The sequence below is a fragment of the Gadus macrocephalus genome, chromosome 13 (assembly GCF_031168955.1).
Source record: "Gadus macrocephalus chromosome 13, ASM3116895v1".
Lineage (NCBI taxonomy): Eukaryota > Metazoa > Chordata > Actinopteri > Gadiformes > Gadidae > Gadus > Gadus macrocephalus.
In genome coordinates, this window is record NC_082394.1 from 10,695,452 (window position 1) to 10,720,137 (window position 24,686).

At 43.9% G+C, this 24,686-nt stretch overlaps 1 protein-coding gene across 4 annotated transcripts; it reads right to left on the minus strand.

Moving 5' to 3' along the window:
- Positions 1-785: 785 nt before the first annotated feature.
- On the minus strand, positions 786-24,312 carry ptpra (protein tyrosine phosphatase receptor type A). 4 transcript variants are annotated; one of them, XM_060070304.1, is made up of 22 exons: positions 23,916-24,312; positions 16,031-16,077; positions 15,590-15,671; positions 14,597-15,058; positions 14,465-14,479; positions 12,381-12,477; positions 12,004-12,077; positions 11,337-11,473; positions 10,599-10,689; positions 10,114-10,190; positions 9,980-10,016; positions 9,788-9,885; positions 9,398-9,517; positions 8,786-9,088; positions 7,075-7,224; positions 6,863-6,956; positions 6,548-6,624; positions 6,147-6,281; positions 5,254-5,379; positions 4,854-5,005; positions 4,057-4,192; positions 786-3,619 (listed from the first exon to the last, which is right to left on the minus strand). In XM_060070304.1, the coding sequence occupies exons 2-22, from the start codon at positions 16,049-16,051 to the stop codon at positions 3,545-3,547; spliced, it is 2,559 nt and encodes an 852-aa protein (XP_059926287.1). In that variant the 5' UTR covers positions 16,052-16,077; positions 23,916-24,312; the 3' UTR covers positions 786-3,544. The 4 variants fall into 4 exon arrangements, with proteins under 4 accessions (XP_059926287.1, XP_059926286.1, XP_059926289.1 ...); XM_060070303.1 differs by having other exon boundaries at positions 12,381-12,480; XM_060070306.1 differs by lacking the exon at positions 14,465-14,479.
- Between the last annotated feature and the right edge of the window lie 374 nt (positions 24,313-24,686).

Below are 24,686 nucleotides of genomic sequence, written 5' to 3' on the forward strand. Positions count from 1 at the left end.
ACACTGATTGATACTCTGGAGGAATGCTTGCACACAAGACAAATGAGCAATTATTTGAAACCCATTTGTCTCACTTTAGCCATAATGAGCACTGGAAGTGGATGACATGAAACAGCCAAGGACAACACCATTTGCCTCATTGCAAATGGGAGCTGAACAACCATTTTTAATTTGTAATTATACAAAATAACGAGGCAGGAATGATAAAATCTCAAGCACTTTATTATGTTGAACATTATCTTGCTTAAAAAGGCCATTTGGTATTATATAATTATATATAATTTGTTAGCATATATATAATTATATATACATATATTAAAATGTTGAATAACAAAACCCTAGAGACAGACACAAATGAAAAAAAAAATGCTTAAGACATCAAATTAGAAACGGCCAAAAAAAGATAATCTCTAAAACGTTTTAGAAATGGTCCCAATACAATTCAATATAGATCTATTAAAAAAAGAAAAGAAAAAAAAAGCAAGGCAAGAAGACAAGAAGGAAATATAAATAACCTTACATTATGTACAAAGGGTAGTAGGTAGTGACCATTTTGAAAACCGGTAGAAGGGCAAGTCAAGTAAGGACATCAATGAGGGTTGGTTAATGAAAGGGGGACACCTGTTTCAGCAGGGGAGTGTAAACTTCTCAAACTGAAATAAACATGACATGGATGAACACTCTGAACCTCCACTTCCCAACCAGAGACCCTCTCCATCCATCAATACCTGTCTCTGCTAGAAGGGCGGTATAAAAAACACTTTTTTTTTTAGGGGGGGGGGGGGGGGGGTGGGGGGGGAGTTTAAGATAAAAGGTTCAACCAAGCAGCTATCATTTTTTCTGTTGTGTACAATCAGGAGCCTACTGTGTACTATTTATAATATACCAAACAATTAAGTGAATTAAAATGAATTGGCAGCGCATTTAGGAAGAAAGGCATAAGTGAGTGCTGCTGGAACAATAGTAGACACTCAAAGATCTACTGTGAATTTATCTAAAACCCTAAGGCTCCATCCATAGGCTATGCTGACAGCTGCATTTCCTTTTACTCCTAGTTGGGGCGGGGCCACATAGATGGAGCCGCCACTAACATGGGGCTGCTAGCTGGGGTCTGTGGGAAATTCATTACCTTGCTAAAATTCATTTTTTGGGGTGGAACATAACTATGGAGGCACTTTTTGGAGATAACAAGCTACGTTCATTTGAAAAGTTGGCACAGTGTCATATTCTTGTGACGTAATCATCTTGAGCAAACATTTTTAATTAAAACAGGACTAAATGGCCAAACACAGACAAGCCATAAGGGGAACAACACCACTCCTCCCTCTGCCACCTCAGCGGCTATAAGAGAAGGTGGAAACATAACAAAGAAGTAACTAAACACAGTGGCACCTAACTACTAATATGGGCACTTGTGACGCTTTGGAATGAGAGTTAACCTGAAATGGCAATGACGGTGCAGAGACAGCCAGCAGCCAAGGGAAAGGTCTCGACTGCTTCACAAAACAAGGACCCCACGCACTCCGTCACAACGTTGAGTCTTGACACTGCTACTTTGGATTTTTCTTCTCAAAAATTCTCTCCCTCCACAATTTCTGGTTGGGTTCTATTCATACAAGGGATTCAGTTTTTTTTTAGCGTGCAAATTGCACATTAGTATACGAGTCTTGAAACCAGTGATCACAGAATTGCATATTCTAACCTTTTAATCTTTTAAGCAACAAATGAATTCTGTGTGTTACACGCATGAAGGAGAATCTAAACATTGTAGTGAAAATGAGTTTGAAATTGGGACGTGCAAATTAAATATTAATTTATAAATCGTCTTTTTTTAAAAGGTGAAAACACAAAAAAAGAATCTGAAGAACACACCGTGGATAAGGGTGGGCAATTTATGCTCCGGTAATCTTCAGGTAGGAGTGAACCTTTTGAACTCTAGCCAACTGTGGAAATGGACCAGTGTTGAATTTGTAAATTGAAACAATCCTGTGCGAAGTCATTTCCTGAGTTGGCAGAGTTGAAATAGGACTGACCCCTGTCGATAACTGACATCATTCATCTTTCATTACAATCATAAAGGGAATGGCTTCAATGGTGGCCTCATTGGAAACACATGGCGTCGCAAACCCAAGTAGAATATAATAATCCACTGCAAACATTTCAGAGCACTCTTACATTTCATGAAAAGAAAGTTTCACTTTGGAAATTAATCGAAGCAACAGCTTTATAGTTTTACACAATAAAAAATAAACATTCTTCGGCATCAGTGACCGTGGTGAAATAATACAATCTTATACCAAAAATAATGGTGACAAAACAGCATTGTGATGCAAGGCCAGTATACAACAAAGGGGAAGCAGCTCATTCATACAGAAAGGAAATACTCTTTGATTTTGAGTTCTCCCCATCAATATTGCTGAATGTCCGTAAGCAAACACATGAACTATAGAATTGGTATATCTCGATGATAAGATTCCAATGGTTTATCATGGTATTTAAATTGATTGTCATGTCTCACGCTTTAACAAATTTACTCGAAGGGCGGGGGATGGATCCAAAGTGTGGTGCATTACTCATCGATGCACCAGAAGTCTTGTCTTGTCTTGTCTGGTTTTTCCTGGACAGTTTGTTGAGGTGGTCTCCCACGTTCAAAGCTCAGGTGAATCAGGGGCTTTGGCACTGTGGGAAGGATGCAGCTTAGGGCTCACTTTCTTTTTGCGTATCTGGACGCATGTGCATTTCTTCTGTGGGTTACCAAAATGGACAGCCACATTGATGTCGCCCGCCAAGAGACTCTTGTTACTTCAACTCCAAAACTGGAAGGGGGGGGGGGGGGGATGGATGATGTGTTAACCAGGTTAACACTCCTGTGTTGAACAGTTGTGTGGTCTTTGTGTGCACATGAAGGGGTGGGTGGGTAGGAAAATCTATCGAGGATAATTCTATAAATAAATCAACCTGTGTTCTGCCAACCACTGCAGTCAGGTAGAGCCACTGATTCAGGCCATAAGAAGACAAATCAAGTATCAGTTCCTATGTAGAAACAAAATAAAAAAGTATAATAACCGAGCTACGTAGACCCTAACAATCTTCCCTTAACTGTGAACACCAGCCAATAAAGCGTTGGATTTGTATTCATATATAGTTATATTATTTATATATATATTCCAATAAAATATGTTACAAATGCCACCCTAAAACGTAGCCAACCTCAAAATGGTCTAAAAAAAACAAAATAAAAGAAGCCTCAGGATCGGTATATATACACTTTCTAAAGAGAGACGGAAAGCTAAAGGGACAAAAAGGGCTGTATTGACAAGACAAATATTACAAAATATTCATGAAAGCATTTCAGTTTGTCTTTCTGTAGGAAAGCTCTGGGTTCTGTTTTCCTGTGCCGAGACTGTGGTTCCCTTTTTCCTCTGGGAAGGAGGAACCTCAAGAAGTCCGTCAGGTGAGCCAAACTGCGCGTGAACGTGGATGTGTTTACCGCGGTGAGTTTATATTGGTTTTAACGGTGTGTTTGAGTGTGGTCGTCCGTCTGCTACTTGAAATTGGCATAGTCGGAAAAGGCATCTATGTACTCTTGAACCACCTTGTAGCAGAACTCGTACTGCTCCTAAAGGGAGAGAGAGACAGAGAGAGAGAACTGTAAGGGACTCCATTGTAAAACCAAAAATGGAATATGAATAAATAATAAACAGTTTTTTGTTAAAGTCTGTACATTCGATATTGTTTGCAAAACCAACAGAATCCTCAATTGGTTTTGTATAAACCGGATAATCCTCCAGGGAAATGAATGAATACAGACTTAAATATTAGGTTGACATTTCAGAAAAAACAGACACAATGGGTTCAACAGGAGCATGTCCGAAGTGTGTTGTTAAAACCAAAGCTAGCCCTCTTGAAAGGCGTTTAAGAACTTTATACATTCATGTAAAGTTACACAAAAACGTTCATTTTGTGAGACCCAAACGTAACTGTTTCTAAGTTGGTGAAAACAGGTGAAAGCCCCCCTGATCCAACCTAGAACTCATTGGGCTGAGCTCTGCTCACCAGTGTCTGCACCATGTGGGGCCTCTGAAGTCTCAGGCTCTTGACCGTCTGAAACACGTCCAAGATGCCCTCGGCCTTGACCCTCTCCAGGACCGTACTCAGCGCACAGAACGTCCCGGTCCGGCCTGCCCCCGCACTGCACACGCACACGCACACACACAATTTTGGAGCCGTTTTTATCTAAGGCAGCTTTAAAGTAAGGATGCTTACAGTATACAATCAACATTTTCAAGGGTAATTAAGTTCATATAGATGAATGTAGCATTGAGAGTAAATAATAAGGATGTTATGTCCAGAAATACACAGACACCCATAAACACTCAGACACCCATGAACACAGTAACTGTGTGCAGGTTTTTTTTTTTAGCCTGCCAGCCCTTCAGAAGGAAGAGGAGAACAATCTAACCGAGCAGTGAGTTCCTGTGACATAAATAGACATTGTGTTTTACCCAATACATTAACTGTTCAGTGCACGACAGATATAAATAACAGATGCTCTCTACATCAAGTGCCTATGCATAGAATAGAGGTGGGGAGGGGAGGCTGCTTCTATGTACTGTGTATATGGGTTTGCACTTAGCTCTCCTGTATAGAGTGTGTATTTGCTTCATCCAATATTTATGTTTATAGGATGTATGGTCGATTATTTAAGAATTGTTTAATTGTTGACAAAATTACAATTCAATTCCTTCATCTCACAACGAACGGGAAACCTTGTGAATATCAAAAAACGTGACTGAATGTTTGCAACAAAGGAGCCCACTAGGCAACGTAAAGCGGTTGTGCGTGTCTCTGACCTGCAGTGGACAGTGATCGGGTGGTTCCCAGACTGCTGCTGCTGTTTCGTCACCGCGGCGATAATGTTGATCATGCCTTTCCCGTCGGCGGGGATGCCCACCTCAGGCCAGCCGTGGAAGTGGAACTGACGCACCGCCCGCGCTTTGTTCTCCTGAGGGAAACCGGGGAGCGCGGGGAGAGTACAGGTCACCAGGATGGCAGCACATTGTGTTTATGGGTTATAAAGGGCATACTAGTGGAGGGGAGGGGATCTCCAATGAGTTTAAGGAATAGGTCATGAAGGTTTACTATTTCTATCTAGCTTTCAATATCTAGCCATCTAGTATCTATCTAGGAAAAGACAGAGCGGAGAGGAGGCACAGAGTGATGGCGATAGAGAGACATACAGAGAGCCCTTACCCGGTTGTTGGTGACCAGGAGCTCTCTCACTGTGTAGCTTTCGCTCTCATCCTCCCTCTTGATCTCGATGGAGACGTCCCCGTAGGCCACCGCCCCGTCGCTGGGCCAGTACTGGGCACACTTCTCCTGTAATGGACGCCCACGACACAGGGCAGACGAGCAAAGGAGCAGGTACACGAGGTTAATCATCCCGTATTGTGTGCTCCACCGTAGCCACGTTCACATGCAGAGACGCGCTCCATGAATGAGTAAGCCGACGAAAGATAAAGATTGCCTTCTTATTCTGAACTATGGCACAATGTCGGAAATGGATGGGGATTATAAGTAATAAGAAAAATTCAAGGTCAACAGGTCATCTAAGATGCGGGGAGGCTATTGTGGCCGTTCGGTTCCTGGTACAATACATGCGATTGAATGAAAGTCATTTCTGTGCTCCCGGATGTTCTGTGAGGGAGTGGCATGATGAAGGTCACGGCCGGGCTCGGGTCGCCTGCGTGCAGCGGGACCTCTGCTTCTGTTGTATTATTGAGTAGCGTCTCCATTAACAGCGGTCTATTTTAGACCCTTATTGGCCTGACACCCAACACCGCCGCGCGCACACATGCGTATTCACACATCTCTCTGGAGACTACCGGAGAAGGGGCGCTGCCCGGCCCCTTTTTTGTACAAGTCTGCCATCCCTAACCTTTTACTCCCAGTATATACGAACCGGGTTGCATCCCCAAAGTCTGCCAGCCTAAGGAGCAGCCTGAGGTTAGGCACCCTTCCCGATATTAAATGAGCTGTATCCAAATTCACTTGGGAGTATTTCGGATCCATTAACCTCCTGAATGAGTTCTGAGCATTGTAATATTATTCCCAGCAGCAATCCCCCTCCAGGTCTCTGATCCTACCTGGCCTCTCTCCTCCAGCTCCGTCAGCATGACGATGGAGCAGCTTCTCCACTCCCAGATCATCCTCCAGAAGTCCTCCAACGTGTGCTGCAGAGGGCCCTGGCTGGCGATGTACGAGTCCTTCTGGCGGTAGCCCTGAGGAGGCAGATGAGAGGGGAGGGGAAATGGGAAACAACAGTTGGTGAGACAATGGGTGAGAGAGAATGCATGCAAGTAGACGAGATGAGTAGTGATTTTGAATGTTAGCATTCATTTTGTATTGTAATGCATCTATTGATTATTACACATGCATCTATTGATTATTATGACATCACTTGTTAAAGAGGGATAACAGAAAATGAAATACTGGATGGTGCATTTGCGTTCAAACATAAAACAAAATAATGCTTTTTCAGACTGACATCAATGAAGGATGCGTTCACATAATCCGTGTTCTCTTCTCCCCGTTTCACTGGAATGATGACTCTGTTAAACTCATCTGAAACAGACAGAGGGACACATTGGTGGGAGACTGATACAAAGGGTGGGGATAGACAATGGTCACAAAGCCGTTTAGAAACCCTAACCCCTTCCTCATCTTTGGGAGAATAAAAAGCATAATTACAGTTATGCCTTAACCCCTTTTAAGCTTGAGTTTATGTGTAATGGTCCCTTCCTGCAAGTAGAATGATATTGCATGCAAAGGCACGTCCATAAAAACCCAGGAGTAGACCTACATGGGATAATCTGTAGGACTCGGTTCTTCTTCATGTTGGCCGGCAGGTTGCCCGTTCTCATCTTATCGTTCTGGATCTTTATAGACGTCAGCTTCTACGAGGAAGAGAAAAAGAAAGGATACATTTTCTGGATTGTCGAACATAAACATCCGGCAACATAAAAGTAAGACGGGAAATACCACATGCACACAAAGACTCCCAGCCCTGACTACCTTGAATTCGGTCTCCAGGCCCCCGCAGCCGGCTCCCGGGGACGGGGCGTAGAGCTTGGCCAGGTGGGACTCCAGGGAGGAGACTTCCAGCTCAGTGTCTCCGTACAGGTAGTGCTCCAGCAGGGCCTGGAAGATGAACACGTACTGCATCTGGGGAAGGAGAGAAAAGGAGAGAGATTGTAGAGGACTCGTGATGCTCCACCAACTTCAGGATCGACCAAATGGGAAATACCTTTCTAGGAAACAACCAGCTATTATGGGGGACAACTATTTTTGAAATTGGTCCAGTATTGAGCGAGAGCGCCCTGTCAAGGCACGTAAACAAAGACAGGCCCTGATATTATACGTGTCTGACAACATTATTGAAAGGATCCCTACAGAGATATACAAAACTCTTTTCTTTACCTTAATTTGGTCTGTTTGCTATTGTGTCTACAAGAGTCTCGCTCAAGGACAATTTTCGCTCTATAAGAGCACGAGAGAGATCGTTGCAGGAAATGTCCAGGTTGTCGTTACAATCTCAACTCTCCTTCACCCAAATATTTCCAAGGCATCGGGTTTTATGTAGTCCAACACAATACACTCTTGCCTGCACTCCGCTCTCACCTGTCCACTGTTCTCTTCCTGCAACAACTCAACTATCGTGCTCTTTCACAGGCGAGACTAATTAAATACCGGACCAAGTTCAAACATTGTGGTCTGCATTAGTCCCTTAAACCATATATAAATACAGAGACCTACTTTTAAAAAGGGACTTGCTGATATGTATATGACAGTTGCAATTTCAGGTCTAACACTTTAAATCACTTGTGTTGATCATTTTTGCATTAAATGACTTTTAAATGAATGTTTAATAGTTGCGACAAAAAAGTAATGAATTTGAGGAAGAACAGAGTGAGGCAGGATTTTCCGAGAATGCAGTGATTCAGCTGGTCATGTGCGTTTGTGTTGGCCTTCCCTGTTGTTTCGTTGGTCTGCGTGTCACCTTTAAAGCCGTACCCCCACTGTGAGCACCAGTTCCTCCATCTGGTGTTTACCCCAGAGACCTGACCGTCCTGTTTTGGCTTCTTTAATTCATTACAAAGCACAATCAAGCTCATGACAACGGCTTTGTTTGCAGTTTTAGCTGTTTATGCGTGTGTGAGCACCCAGTCAGGACCAGGCAGTGATGCATTTGTCAAAATATTTATTTTTAACCTCCACTGGGAATCAAACTCCTAAAGCTTTATATATACTCGCCGCGTTTGAAACCAAAATAGAGTAACGATGACGGCCCTCACACACACAGTACATACGCCAATTCGTCCTCGGAAAATTTGAAATGTACAAACTGCCGTCCAGATCACAGTGAGAGCAAAACGCAGACTACAAATGCCTTGGTGACACGTGCTCGCATGTCTTAACATTCTATATAAATCGCATCACAGCGAAGGGGCAGGACGGGACCCACCAGATATGAACCCTGATCACAACGCTGCTAAGCAAGTAGCAAACACATACCGGCTCTCTCATCGCTTCAATCCTCTTGCGAGTATGCAAGTGTGTTTTTGTGCGTGTGTATCCAGCCGTCTGTCTGTCTGTCTTTGTTCGTGTCTTTATGCGCGTGTGTCTGTTTGAATGAGTGCGTCTATGTGTCTGTTTGTCTGGCGGTCTGTCCATGTGTGTGTGCATTTCCCCCAGAAGCAGCGCGTCGGGGGTCCGACCAACTCACGTCCGTCTGCACCATCTGACAGCGCTGCGCGCGGATGCGCGTGACGAAGCCGAACACGTCCACCTTCCGCTCCGAGGTCATCATGTCCAGCATGGCGTCGATCACGATGAAGGTGCCGGTGCGGCCCACGCCGGCGCTGCAGTGCACCACGATGGCGCCGGCGTACTGCGGGTTGCAGTTCTTCACCTTCTTCAGGAACTTGAGCATGCCGATGGGCGTGAAGGGCACGCCGAAGTCGGGCCAGCTGGTGAAGTGGAACTGGGTGACCAGCCGCTGGGGCTTCTTGCCCGACAGGTCGCCCACCTAGACGGACGGACAGACAGACAGAGAGAAAGGTGTCAAGAGAAGAAGAGCCTTTCGAGCCGGGGTTCAGGGGTCATGCGTTTGGTTGAAGACACCGAAGGTAAACATGAACGAACAAGGAGAAAATGACGACAAAACAAAAATAAGTCCAAAAGAGTAATAAGTAATGATAGTAATTAATGTGCATTAGTGCTATTTTTATTCCACTAAATGAGTGACTTTGTTCACATTTATCTGAACAACTGTAGCCATCGTGTTTTAACAAAAAAACACATGTGCCCTTCCTGTTGAGACCCAGTAGAACGGTACCTGTTGGATGCAGAACTTGCGGATGGTGTAATCCACGAGGACCATCACGTCTTCCACAGAGACGCGGATGTTCCCGTAGGTCCAACAGCCCTGGTCCGGCCAGTACTGGGCGCATTTACACTGAGGAAAGAGAGAAAAGGGCAGTGCTGTGAATACACACTCACTGAGACCCCTCAGCTCTGATCTACCATTCACCTGGCACTCTACCAGCTGTTCAGGTGACACCCAAACACATACATAAGAAGATCATCTTGTGACAAAATGAGGACACAGAATTAAAAAGCCTATTTCCCAAATTCATCAATAAAGCTAATGGGCAAGATGATGTTATACAAAACGTGCAACATAGAGGTACCTGAAACCTATCGTGTCATTCCCTATATTGCCTACCTCTTTCCTCTCCTTGAGATTTGTAACCATGACGATGGTGGCTGTGTTCTGCTCCCAGATCATTCTCCAGAAGTCGTTCAACGTTTCTTCCTTTGGCCCTGATAGGACAGAACAAGAAATGCACAGAAACATAAATTAAACCTACAGATTTAACACTATGGACCTATTTTTATCTTGTTTTAAAAAATGTACCTTGGGCTCCAATAAACTTGTTCTTCTCTTGGTAACCCTATAAAACAAATATATTAATACAGATTTGAGACAAAAGGTCTGTTCTAACTCAAAACAAACTAAATAGCAACAAAAAAAAGAATCTTCATACTAACGTTTACAAAAGAGGCGTTGATAAAGTCAGAATCGGGGACTCCCTCCAAAGATGAGAGGTGGACCCTTGAATGGTCATCTGAAATGGCACGGACACAAATCAAGGAAAATAAGTCAAAAAATAGCAAATAGGATTTACAATGTGAACCATTGAATGGTCATCAGAAATGGCAGGGACACACATTAAGGAAGATAAGTAAAATTAAAGAGCAAATACATATACATTTTGAAAGTCAGGAATACTTTGCAAGACATGCAAGAATAAACAATACCATCAAGGACGAAGGTGTGATGCTTATTATTGTTTATGTTGGGCTTCTGGATCTATTTCCATTAAATGATTGGAGCGCAGTTTAGTTTTAGAGCTAATAAATCAGTTTCATCTAAGAAGAATCTCTGCAGGGTATATAGGCATTGTACATAGTTTATTTGCATAACTAGGTAGAAAAGCATTTAGCTTTGTGTGGTCGTACTGGGGGTCACTCACATGGCAGGATGTTGACGTATCTATTCTTCTCCTTATTCTCTTCCTTGGAGGCAGCGTCACACGACGGCTGGATAGGGCACACTGGTAGCGACTGAACGAGAAAAACAAAACAGCAGACATTTCAAATTCAAATTTCATTCCCCAACACATCATTCCGAGCTTCTTGTACGCTCCTTGTGGAGTTCACCCTGGTTTAGTACTACTGTGATGACCGCACGATTGTGTTGATTGTATCACGCGGCCCAGTATGATATCAGACACACAACAACCTTCCCCCCCGGTCTCTCCCTTAGCGGTATCTCATAAGTGATGTTTCGAGACTTGCGGTTCCATTCTATAAAAAATATGTGTAAAAAGGTTTAAAATAGTGGTTGTTATCTCTAAACGTAGATAGTTGAATGTCCCCCTTGGAGGGATTTAGTCAGTTACTGAAGGCATCCCATAATTTTGTGCTCTAGCTACGCTGATCTTCGGTTGGCTCATTTCATTATTGTCTGATTGCATTCTAACAGGCTCAGTCTGTCAGCAGAGGGTTGGGAAGCCAGACAATGAGATCCTAGGTGCAGGTGCGGTGTGGTAGGGCGTTGGAAAGCTATGACAACTCATTTCTCATCAAAGGATTATGTGAGATATTTACCAGCACATTGCTTAATACGTCTGCTTCCTAGACTGTGGGGATACAGGTTTGACATCTATTTTGTCTGGGACTGATGTATATTGTGTGTGACTGAGTCATACATTAAATTCCTCCCTGAAGAGCTTGTTGTCGTCAGCCATTCGCCGGTTCATCTCTTCCTCCAGCTTATCAATAGGAAGGGGCGGGTACTTCCTGTTTGTACTGGGCGAGCGGGCCAATAGTGGCACACTCTGGAGCTCTGGAGGAAAAGAGAAAGATAGAAGAGGAGGGGAGATCAGGAAGGAGAGGAGAGGAGCATAGGAACAAAAAGGAACAGAAAAAGGAGAAAGTAGTTAGAGCGAGAGAGGGAGAATTTGCGAGCACAACTTTTCAACTATTCAGTATTCAACTGTTCAAACAGGCCACCAGAGGTCAGTGTTGTGCAACACTGCCATAGGAATGGGCTAACCTAAGAGTTAGGTAATCCCATTGAACAAAAGCCTCTGCCATCGGCCAGCCAGTGCAACAGATATTAGCAACGGGAGCGTGATCAATCCAGTCTTATCTGAATCAACTCAATGCGGCACGTTGGAACAGGCCGACTGATGTACAACAGCACAAACTCGTTGATATGACCCAAAATAAACAGAAACGAATGCCTGATTACACGGACCGATGTGCTGAGACACACACACACACACACACACACAAAGATCAATCACTGAAAGCACACGCAACCACATCTTCGTACACACGCAGAAAGACGGATACCCACACTTATTGACTTACCCGTATCATCTGATCTACCATTGGTCAGTCTGAAGGAGTTGGAATGACTTCCTGCCTGCTTGTACTTCTTAAACCTGTCAATGACGAGACAAGCGTTTCAGCACACATCTACATCTGACACACACACACACACACACACACACACACACTGCAGAATGTCAGTTGGTTGTTGCCATAGTAACAGCTGCAACTTGGGGCCTCTCCACAAGCTTCTTGGCTCCATAAAAAACCTAACAAGTGTTCCTTGGCTTCCCTGCTTTTTAATAATAATAATATTATTATTATTATTTTGCCCATGATCAGAAATTTACATTCACTCAATGCAGTCCAGGCCACTTTGTTAAAACCAAGTCGCATCCAACATGTTGTTGTCTGACCTGAGCATGTAGAGGATGATGATGATGAAGATGATGACCAGCAAGGAGGACACGGCCACCATGACGGCCATGATAGGCATCTCGTCCGCCTGGTCGTCTTCTTGGGCGAGGGACAACAGAAAAGACACAAAAAGTTTGTTCTGCATGTACAGCACAGCGGGATGAGGGGGAGGAAAACAGACTAAGCAGCAAGAGACAGTTCCACAGTAGGAGTTAACCTGTACGCTTCTGTACGAAGAGGCAGATATACGTGCCCACTAAATGCTAACCCTTTAGCAGGATCTAATACATATGGTCAAAATCCATGTACCAGCCATGCATTCTTATGCATGTGTGTTTTTATGTATTCATTATAATTATTGACGTTGAAGCAGCATTCCCCAAACTAACGACAGTGCAGTCTTGTTTATTCTAACAACAACCCGTTGTGATGTGGAGGGAGGGATTGAGCTTTGAGCTTTTTTTGCCCCATCCAACCCTGCATCCTTCATGTCAAGTGTTCAAACATAAGGCAGAGCCAAGGTCTGGTGTAAATATTTCATTGGCCTTCGGAGGAGGACGTCTCTGCCTGGCTGGAGAGAGTGAGAGCTGTGGAGAGCACATCCACAGTCGGCGTAAACCTTCACTTCAGAATGTGCAGTTACATCACTAGAGAGCTGTAGGGTCAACCTACAGCTCAAGTCTGGTTTTAACCTGGTAAGCGTCCATAGATGTAGACTGGACTGGGTTGTGGTGAGAGTATGGGTTATTCAAAGTAGGGCTGAGGTTTGGGGTTATTTCCATTGTCGGTGGAAATACTTTGTCATAAAATGTCGGAGATAATGACAAATGGGCACTTCAAAATAGCATCGCCCAATGATACGCCTTTCATATGACAAACTGTAGCTCTGTAGCAAGGGAAAACAAAATAAATATTTCCTTTTCTGAAACTATAAGGACTCTATTAAATAATAAATGATATAATAAATAACATTAAATATTTATGTGGATTTACTCATCTGTGAATTGACTAATTTCATCAGCACTTGTTTGGAGAACAAAAAATAAACTAAAGCTAAAAGCTGAAGAAAAAAAAATGGAAAACGCTTCAGTATTCAGTAATAGGGTATGTCATTAATGCCAGATATTTGTTTTTGCATGGTCAGGTTACTACTGCTATCAAAACATGTATTATTGATGAATAAAAAGTATATAATGTTTCTGATTTGAAACATACTGGTTGCCCAGAGAGGGAATCATCTGACCACATGTTCCACCATTAACTTCCACTATGCTGTGAATGTTGATGCATCATTCCCATAGTTATTCTGGCACTTTCCTGCAGACAATGAATACATTTAGTAGTGCATCATCACAATAGCCTATGTATGGACATCATGTGAGTGCAACATGCCTACGATTGCGCAAATTCCAGCTACAAGTTCTCGCAGGTTTGACTAGAGACCACATATAGATTATCAGGAGGGAGGGGTGGGGGGGGGGTAAAGCAGAACAAAAAAATACAATACAAAATACAAAACAATTATAATCAAAATACACAAATTCAAGTTATACAGCCAAAATATGGCCCCGCAGTTACATCTGCCACCCTTTCCAACTGGCAAAGTGGATTAAGGCCTGTGTCACCAGACCCCTTTCATTCATCAAATCCCCTTTAAACTCCAATCAAATAGCAGGAAACAGTGGGGGTCGGCGGTGTATTAAATGGGGTGTAAAAGTAGGTTTCAAGTGAAGCCACGCTTAAGCAAATAGTGATACTGCTTAGTGCAGGGGGATTTTTCCAGAAAACCATGAAGCCATGCTTTTTGGGTCCAAAAAATATATCGCGGCAATATGGATCACTGTTTGGATTATGTATCAGCATGATCATCATGTATATGATTTTAATCAATCAGTACATGTTCTTGAAGGTATGCCATCAGATAACTAGTTTTCCACCATCTCCCCTGGTCAAGCCTCCAATATTATGGAAAAAAAAGGAGAAAAGGGCAGGCATGCCTATTCAAATTATTAAGACACCACCACTCAAGAACCATAACCCACTGAATCATGCCCAGACACCAAAAACATGGATGCTGTCTCACCTGGATCCTGGCCATCTGTAGAAGGACACAAGATGGTGTTTACTCATGGTGCATCTAACAGCAACTACAGCATCCCCCCACTGTCAGGTTGTGGATAACAAGCGGCTGACTTGGTCACACGGACAAACTCACCTGGCGGTACCACGCGGAACTCCCCCCCCCCGCTCGCCGCCGTGGCCGTCGCTGTCGCCATGGGGTCGTCGGTGACATCGCCCGAGAACGTCTGCGGAGGAGTGACGTCCGGTGTCGCCGTGGCTGCGGTCCCGTTGTCCCGTCCTCCGTCTTCTACTGGCTCCGTGCCGTTGGGCGCCAGCGGGGGCGGAGGGGGGGGCTGGGTGGCTGGAGGTCCGCTGGGGCCGTCTGTTGGGGCCTGAGGTTGTGGCAGGGGAGGGGCCGTTTGGGGCTCCGCTGAGGGCGCGGCCTGACCCCCGTCATCTTGGGCCGCCGCGGTCGTCGTAGGCGTCGTCTCCGGGGCAACGATAGGGGGGAGGACAGTGGGCGGGTCTGTCAGGGCAGGGGTGGGCGGAGCTGTGGTGTTGAGTAAGGGGGCGACGGGGGGCGCAGTGGGCGGGGCAGTGATGACACCCACAAGACCTGGAGAGAGGAGGGAAGGATGGGGGTGGCAGAGCTGCTGCTACGGCGACTACAACGTTGTGATAACGAGAATCAGATTCCATTAAGCATCAGAAAATGATGTTCAATCCACGTCAATCTAATGTGAATTCAGTCTGGACTTCCTTCTATTCCGATGAGACGACTTGATGGGTGGAGTGTATTTTCCCTCCTGGCTACATAGCGAAGCGGGTGAGCGATTATGGTACACTAGTGTTATGGCAACGGTGCCGCTGAACTAAGCAACAGCATTTTAAACGTTGAGGAAGTGCAAACAACACAAACAACGCAAGGGGGGGATTCAGACCACACCCCTATAATGCTGAGTCTTTCCACGACTGAGTTCATTAGCTGACTTTGAGATTCATATTCATTTACTATTTGAGGGTAAGATACATTCTGTTATGCTATGGTTATTGTAAGTTGATAGCTTCTGCTCCATCACTTTCATTCATATGACACCGCTCAAGCGTAAAAGTACAGAACATGGAAAAGGGTGAGTCATTCTGGTACCTGTGGTGAGGGGGGGGTCCTGCACTGAGGCCCCTAGGGCCAGGCCGAGCAGAAGGAGCAGGGGACACACACCCATTCTGCCCTGCACACACACACACACACACACACACACACACACACACACACACACACACACACACACACACACACACACACACACACACACACACACACACACACACACACACACACACACACACACACACACACACACACACACACACAAAGAGAACATCCCATCACAATGACATCTTAACCAGAGCCTTGTGACCTGAAAACTAAACTGAACCACTGTTGGGACAGGAGGAGCCACTGGCCCCTCTGACCCCGGAGCAGAATCCAACATGCTCATCATGTCAAGAGATGTGTCTAAATCTTGTTTTGAAACCACAACGGAGTACTCACACACTAATGGGTGTGTTCACAAAGAGATCCCCTTACCTTGAGGAGCGGAGTTGGCATCAATTACTCATTCGCACAGCATGGTCCTGAATCAGGAGGAAAGGACAATGAATATACAGCATATGGAACGACAACAATGCAGACTTTATCATGCACATCATGACAGGAGCATAGGCTTAGATTTCAACGGGGATTAAAGGGATACGTTCCCCTCAATATTATAACATGTGCATTCATCCATCCTCACCCACAAAAAGATTTTATTGAGAAATAACACCATAACGCTAATAGACACGGCAATGTCTCTGACAAGAGGCAGATCTTTATTTACTCCCAAACACATACAAATACCTGAAAGCAGTACAGAATACCGGAAAGCTTTACTGCATCCACACACGTAGAAATAGTACGTAGGTAGAGTATAGACTTAAGCAGCACAATGAAGGGTATCCTGCACGGTCAATACAGCTATGAGTAGTTCAATACAGCCCAAAGCATAGATTCTGTGTCAAAAAGGCAGAGGCCTATGTGTAACTTCTGCAACCGATTGCTGATCGTAATAACACCGTGGCCAGCCTTCCCTAAATCACCACCGAGGCCTAACAGAATCAGTCCCCCCCCCGACCGCAGGACTTGAATGGTTCCTCTGCTGAGTGCTGCCTATTCATGCAGAAGTGACTAGGCCCACTGTGAACCGCGACCAGAAGGAGGGAATGGAGTTGGGCAGTCTGTATCTGCCAGACTGACCGTTTTCTGCTCCACTCACAGAAGCCCTAAAAAGTTGTTGTCTCACTGAGTGAGCTGTGATAATCTCTGTGGCTAATCCAACGCTCTTGACCCAGCAATAATCCTGCATGTCTGGCCCTAAGGAAAAGGAGATGCATTAGGGGTAGGGGGGGCACACACACACACACACACACACACACACACACACACACACACACACACACACACACACACACACACACACACACACACACACACACACACACACACACACAGGGATTACTACATCAGTGCCCTGCACAAATTGGGCGCTAAAGTCAATAGCGTTGCCAGTTCCTCTGTCTAGGCAAACTAAAAATCTGTGGACAAGCAGAGTTTTCACCAGAGCCTGTCCATTCCAGCACTTACATTCAAGCTGCACAATACCGTTTTCTATCTGGCCCTGATTGGAGCCTAAAACAGCGAATGAATGCTGAGTAATGCAGTCGTGCGTTATCCGCCCACTAAACAAAACGCTTGTCCTCCTTGGCTCCAACCAAACCTACAGCATTCACAATCACGGCATCTTTTGAGCTGAATATTTACTGTCATCAAACTGCTCTTCCCTCTTCATTTGGATCCTATTCAACTTCAAGTAGGGCGTCGGTAATGATCTGCAATAGGCTAAATAAAGTGTGGCTTCTAAACTAGCCCGTGTGACCTTGCATAACAAAACATACCTGTTTTAGTCCACATAGCAATCTAATTAACCATGAACGTAACTGGACTGAAACAATCCATCTTGGCACACTGCACACATTCTGTTATATGCATAAACGAGACCAAATAAAAAAAAACACTGGCTTGATTGCGTTTTATCTTGATTCAATCCAGATTGCTTCCATAAGATTAACAACTATGGACAAAAAAACACAATACGAGTTCAAAAATTGGGCAACGTAATACATTGGGTGACCAAACAGCTGTCTTCACACTGAGTAAACCGACATGGAGTCGGACAGCTCCAAACACGACAGGGATCCGTCGCTAACGGCACATCCCTCGCTCATCCACCTCCCACCTTATTAGAGGGAGTGACTCAGCTGGAACGGCGCTCGGGGGCCACAGGTAGCGACTGAATGGGGCACCTGCCTTCTGCCCGTGGTAAATATAGCACCATATATAGCTCGCATGTCAACAGCATCTAATCACTGTCAAGCTTTTATTAATGATCTTTTTTTCCTGAATGGAATGTGAATAATTGTCAGTGTCATAACGGGGGGGGGGGGGGAAGAGAGAGAGAGAGAGAGAGAGAGAGAGAGAGAGAGAGAGAGAGAGAGAGAGAGAGAGAGAGAGAGAGAGAGAGAGAGAGAGAGAGAGAGAGAGAGAGAGAGAGAGAGAGAGAGAGAGAGAGAGAGAGAGAGAGAGAGAGAGAGAGAGAGAGAGAGAGAGAGAGAGATAATAGGAAGGTTTGAAGCTTTTAGTGCCAAAGACGCTAGAGAACCCCACTGAATAAAGTGGTGCTGAAACCCCCTCCTATGGTCTCCGAGTCCGACCATGTTTTTGCGATATATTGGGAAGCGGTTATTATTAATTTACTACTCAAAAGGCTAGTGGGTTAACATCTGCCCTCTTAAGTGTGCCTCAAATAAATCAAAGCATTCACTTGGTAACATTTTCCTCCAAACTCTCCATCATGCTACCGCTACCATCTAACAATCAACAATGGTCATTCAAGCATTTCTGCATGTGCCAAATTTGTCATTATATTCAAATCTATTCAAAGCATACTGTTATCATAATAGAATAACCAACTTTTAAATCAAATTATATATTCACAGCTTTGTGATGGCCATTCATGAAACGTTATTTATACATCTGGAAAACCTTATAAGGCTCCATTAGAAGTTACTTTTATACTAAACATGCCTTTCGTAAACCCAGACACATATTTCAACATCTTTTGTCTTTTTCAGCATCTACCCTTTTCAGAAGAGAACAGAGTATAAAAGTTCCTTTCATGTGCCTCATTGATTTTATCTCACAACCGGCACCATCGGTTTCAAATCATAATGCATAATTATAGTCGTACTATGCAATACATATTTCCATGTATCATACTCTTCCCTTCTGTTTTGTCACGGAGCTGAATAAACATCCTCACTGGCATCAACATTATCCTATCCCCTTTGGAGGAAACATACTTGGAGCATGTTAGCTCCAATTTTCCTTAGCATCTTGAAGCACTAAAACTAAAAGAAAGTTGAGCCCGACTGGCCTGCAGTGGGAGTTGTGCTGTGCACCCATGTGAAGACATAGTGATTCACAGTGAATCACCTAGGCAGGTCCTTTAGGGCAGCCAGGCAGCTTCAGGAATTCTATGGCAGAAGTGTAATGCCGAAACAATTAACTGACTGATTAACTGCGGAATTATTAGAGGCAAAACCATGATTGCAAACAAAATAACAAACTCCAAATAAAAAAGTGGTTAAAAGGGGGTAAAAAAAAGCTAACATTTTTAACAGATAATTCTAAAACATTGTACATGTTGTACATAGGTACACATTAACTTTAACTTAAGCTGTCCATTATGCAACATATTTGGCCCTAGAAATTGGAGATTCCACCATCAACAAAGTTATATAGAAGTATGCGTCTACGAAACAAATGCATTGAGTAGCTATATTACAATTCTACCATGTAAACATTCAATCTGGTAGTAAGGAACAGTGTAGTTGGAGATCCAGCGAAACCCCCTTGAATAGGAAAAACACTCCCAAGGAAGGCCAGAAATGCATGTGAAGAGAAAAGAAACAACTTGGTGCTTTTGCAGCCACCCATATTTATAATCACAGCACTTCCCAAATTCTCACTCCTGCTATAATTCTTACAATGTTGCCAGACGTTAAAATCTGTGAGGCCTACCCAGGCCTAATAATTATCATTTCTAACTCAATACCTGAACCTTAGGGTCTATAAACGAATATCTAAACAAAACCACAATCCCTCTAGAAATGGCCACCCATTGACAATCTTTCATAGGCTCCAGGGATTCAGCTGGATCCAGGGAAGAGTCTGGGGTCATATTACAATAGATAACCCATATTATATGTTGTGATGCCGCAAACGCAGCATTGCCTTTCATCATGAATGCAGATTACCTTAATAATACAAGTAGGATCCAATACAGGCAATATATTTACAATATAGACCTATGCATTAAAAAAAAGAGCAAAGCAGTAAATAAACCGTAGAAGACAGTAATAATAATAATAATAATAATAATTATGTGATTCGATAACTCAAATGTTGTCATTTAAACCATTTACTTTGACAATCAAATATTCACCCTCCATTTCTCTCAATACTTAAAGCGTTTGTTAAACTTCATACTGTAATCACTGTTGCATCCGTAGATCCGCTCTTGCCGTTTCATTCTTAAACATAACAAAGGATTCTCTTGTGAAATGAATGTTATTTATATGATGCTATGGCCCAAAACACACACACAGACCTGGCTCATTTTGAAACCAAAGACAAATTGTCTGCAAGCACACACCACAGGGTTTAACTTCATAATCACCGCAGTTCCACTGGTTGCACTACGCGAGTGCCCCCTGACACCTACTAGGATGAGCACAGAGCAGAACCAGCATGACCTCAAACCGACCAGAAGTGGTATAATATTGGTGATTGAGCAAGGATAGTTTGGTTTGGATAGGTTTTCTTGAGCGCACCTTGCTGCGGTGGATAATAGGAGTCTGTCCTTATCCGTGGCACATTAATACAGTTCCTATGTCTCTGTGGGGAGGGGCCCGTCGGTCCAGGGGAGACAGCATTACAGTGAATGCTTCTCTTCATCGCGAGGCTGGTGTAGGCCTAACCCAGAGCCGCCAGGGCTCTATGCTCTGACACCGACCGCAGATTATATGTCCCCAACGCCACACGGGGCAGCCACAAGCCTCTGGACTTCCCTTTCTAACAGCCCGCTACACTCTGCTGGTGTGGTTTGTCTTCCTGCTGGTTTTCATTTATGGGCTGTTGGGTTGATGCAAAGACTTGCAGCACATGCTGGGAATTAGCATTGTGGCTAATCGTACGGGCACGGCCGACCGCGCTGTCCGTTCACCATACTGGTGGTGGTAGGGTTCAATCAGAGAGGTGTTGAACTCTGCCCACTCTTGGCAGGGAGACTGTGTGTGTGTGTGTGTGTGTGTGTGTGTGTGTGTGTGTGTGTGTGTGTGTGTGTGTGTGTGTGTGTGTGTGTGTGTGTGTGTGTGTGTTTTTGTGTGTGTGTGTGTGTGTGTGTGTGTGTGTGTGTGTGTGTGTGTGTGTGTGTGTGTGTGTGTGTGTGTGTGTGTGTGTGTGTGTGTGTGTGTGTGTGTGTGTGTGTGTGTGTGTCCCACTGAGTAACCCAGAGGACGACCAGGGCTGGGGCCACATCAGATGGAGAGAGGATGTGGAGCCGCTTGTAGTGGCCTCTCCACACAAGCCTCTCTCTCTCCACCCTCCATGCAGGGTGCAAGGCCGCCAATGCGACAGCATTGGATGCTTTGCTTTCCCACATAATACGTTTTCCCTTGCAGCACCACGTATGGCTCCCTAATAAAAATGTCAATTTGAACTAGCAAATGTCACTAGCACATTAAACAAGAGAAACTATTTTTGACTGCTGCGCCACACTATTAATGTGTGGTTAATGATGCTTGGTTCTTCCAATTGAGATGAAAACTGAGCTTTTAAATAAGTGATTGCCCTCAACTCCTTTTTGAGAACGATAAAGCCTTTCAAATATAATATTCAACAGATTCCATTCACCTAGACTAGACATCATGCAGGTTTTTTTCTCATGTCTTTGATTTAAGTTGATGTCATCATAAAAGGATAAACAAGGTCTGCAATTATCTTCCCTTTACATATTCATGTAAATATGACAGCCTTATCTCAGATGATTATTCATGTGTATAATAGGTATATTAAAGCTGGTTGATTGATATTAAACTCCCAATTTAGGGTGGTCATTATAGCAAATGTTGTGAATTAATCTTACAAACAAATTAGTTTGCATCCTGGTCAGTCATTGGTAATGTTCACAAACACTAAATGTACATTCCTCTTTTACTCAAAGCTGCCTACCTTCACAGGGAACGGTCCATTATAAATGGTTCACGCCTTGCAACTGTATTTTTCCATATGCAGTTTCCTCCTTTTATTTAAAACTGAGATTCACCTCATACGGCATAACCATTGACCCACAAATAAGCATATAACAATTAAATATTTATAAGCTAAAGATAAAACATTGCCGTACAGTATCTGATTGGTTTAAACTCCACCATTGCTAAAAGAAAGTGAAATATAGCTAAGAATTTGATTACCATCCTGGGGAATTCACCACTGTAACTGAGGACATAAATAGGCCTACACCTTTAGTCAATTCTGCATAACCTCATAATATTACCATGTTCACCCTAATAGACATTGAATCAGTGGCCTTAAAATTGTGAAATATCCCCCAGTAGGAGTTATTTTAGACTCCAATGTTGCAAAGATTTCCAGAAAGGCATTAGAAGCTCTGTTTATTTGAAAAGGTAAAACAATTGCTAAATGCACAACACAAGAACATCAAATCAACTTTAGAACGGCCATCCATAAATAGTTCCTAGATCCAAAAATAGGTTGGAATACATCGTTCTGAGTAAGATTAGACGATTAGGCCTGCTGCCTTTTTGACTGATATTGCAATAGCAATGTTTTGGAGTCAATCTGCTTAACTAAGTCGATTTGCATTTTGCTCAGCGATTCCCAGCTAACATTAATATGGGTGGAGGACATACAACTTTTGAGGGGAGGTAACGTGTGCAGACCTGACCGCCGAAGGTAGGCCTGCTGGCAGGATTTGACAGGATGACTAAACACCCCCACGTAACAAGGTTGAGCTTTGCACGTGGAGGATCTTGACTCCTAACATGAGGACCTCACGGAAAATGAATCTCAGATCGAGACAGAGATGCGGTAAGTAGGCCTACTTGCCAACCGCTTGAGGCTAACGATAGGCTAGGATTGAAGCAGCAGTTGATCCCTGATGTGACACGCTGCATCCTGGTTCTGGAATGACATCATGACATCAAACTGCTGCAATCGATCCAGCTCACCTTTAGTTTGAATCATGTGATGAATCATCAGCCATTAATATCTTCTGCCCTTCAGCAAAGAACATCATTATCAAAAAATCGGGGTACCAATTAAAGCAAACGACCAAATAAGCCAGGCTAGTCTACACAACTACTGTGCCAGGTTCTCTGACAGCAAGAAGAGTCTCAACACTCACGAGATTGGGTGCTTGGTTGTCAGTGACATTTTGGTAGTATAAAGGCAGGTTGTGGATAAGAAGTGTCTTTGTATAGAGGAGTAGATAGGCTACTTTGTTTCAAGGATCACAATTAAGAAAACTCTTAACCTGCTGGGATTTGGTCGGAAGATGTTAGCGATCCCGTATTCCTGGCCTGGTTCTCATGAAGCCCCCAGTTACTCCACCCACCCCGGGTCGCTCCACACCCTCTCAAAACATGTAACAACAAAGCATCGGCTGATAAAAGTGCATTTCCCAGGGTGACCGAAACCACAAGACTTTCATTCGTTCAACGGAAAAGGGGGTGTATAATGGGATATAGTTGGAAAAAACGCAGGATGCGCAATTGAGATATTCCCGACTTAAATGTTCTAATATATATCTCATCTATCCCCCTGTACTGGAGAATCCCCTTCGCCAAAATGTCCCTCCCTGCCTCCCAGCCACTTCTACAATGTTCATGTTGTTCCAATCAGGGTAGAGTTCCCCCGTGATTTACCATTCACAAAGTTGACTGGCTCTCGGGAGATCCGACCCATCCTATAACCTCATTAAACCGTAAAAAGAAGCACTTTGTAAACGGAAACGAGATTGTATCGTACCGTAGTGGGACAGAAGACCGTCTAATGGGCACAATCATGATCTCAGATTAATGACGCTGGATTCGGCCCGCAGAAGTAACACGGTATGAAAACTTGACTTGACTTCCAGGTCTCCTCTAGAACTGCCTGCACTGGAAACACAGTCAGTTCTACATAGAGCTATAGGGACAAAGTACTGGGATCCGATGTTTCCCCATAACCAAACATGCCGTAGTCCCCATGTAATGTAATGTGTGAAAAGCGTGCGCAACAAAAACAAACTCACCCCAACTTCAGTACAGGCCAAGGGGAAATGCGTTGAAATAGTATATTTTGTATTTCCACGTTTTCAACCCCGGCCCCCAGTCTCCACACCCCAGGATCAGAGTGTGTGAGCGGGGTGGGTAGGGGGGGGGGACCTGTGATATAGGAATGATCTGGTGCTCGTACTTCCAATCCGAGGAGCCACTATTCGGTTTATTTTGACATGCTAGGGCGGCCCCCTGAAATTCCCAACTCGATCCCAAAGGCGTACAACAGATGGTAGTTTCTTCGTCTTCCGTATTATACGAGGAAAAATATGGAACAACAGCGTTTATCCTCAGTATCCGGGCGCGTCAGACGATCATTCTAGTCCGCCATGTTGTATGTCTGCATTGGAAGAATGGGAAGCAAGCAGCACATTCCCTGGCCAGGCCCCAGCTCCAAGTTTTTGTTCCGTAGTATGGTGCGACGTCTGCTGGCCATTGGCGAGAGTGCCAGATAAGTTTAGTCAATGTGCCAGTGTTTACTGCAATGGTCTGTGCTATGAATGGGTCCGTTTTCTGCTTTCATGTCCGGTAAGAAAATAGACTATATACCTAAACACAAAGCAGTTGAACCGCATAGATTATTGGGAGAGTCCGTGTTTTTTCCTTCAGTGATACCCATCTCTAATAAATACAACACAGTATTCTTGACAATAGAAAGGGAAGTGATTTATTTGTCTGTTTTAGTCTTATATTGTAGAACTATATTTAGAACGTATAAATCTTATTTTCCTTTAGCTCTCAAAAGA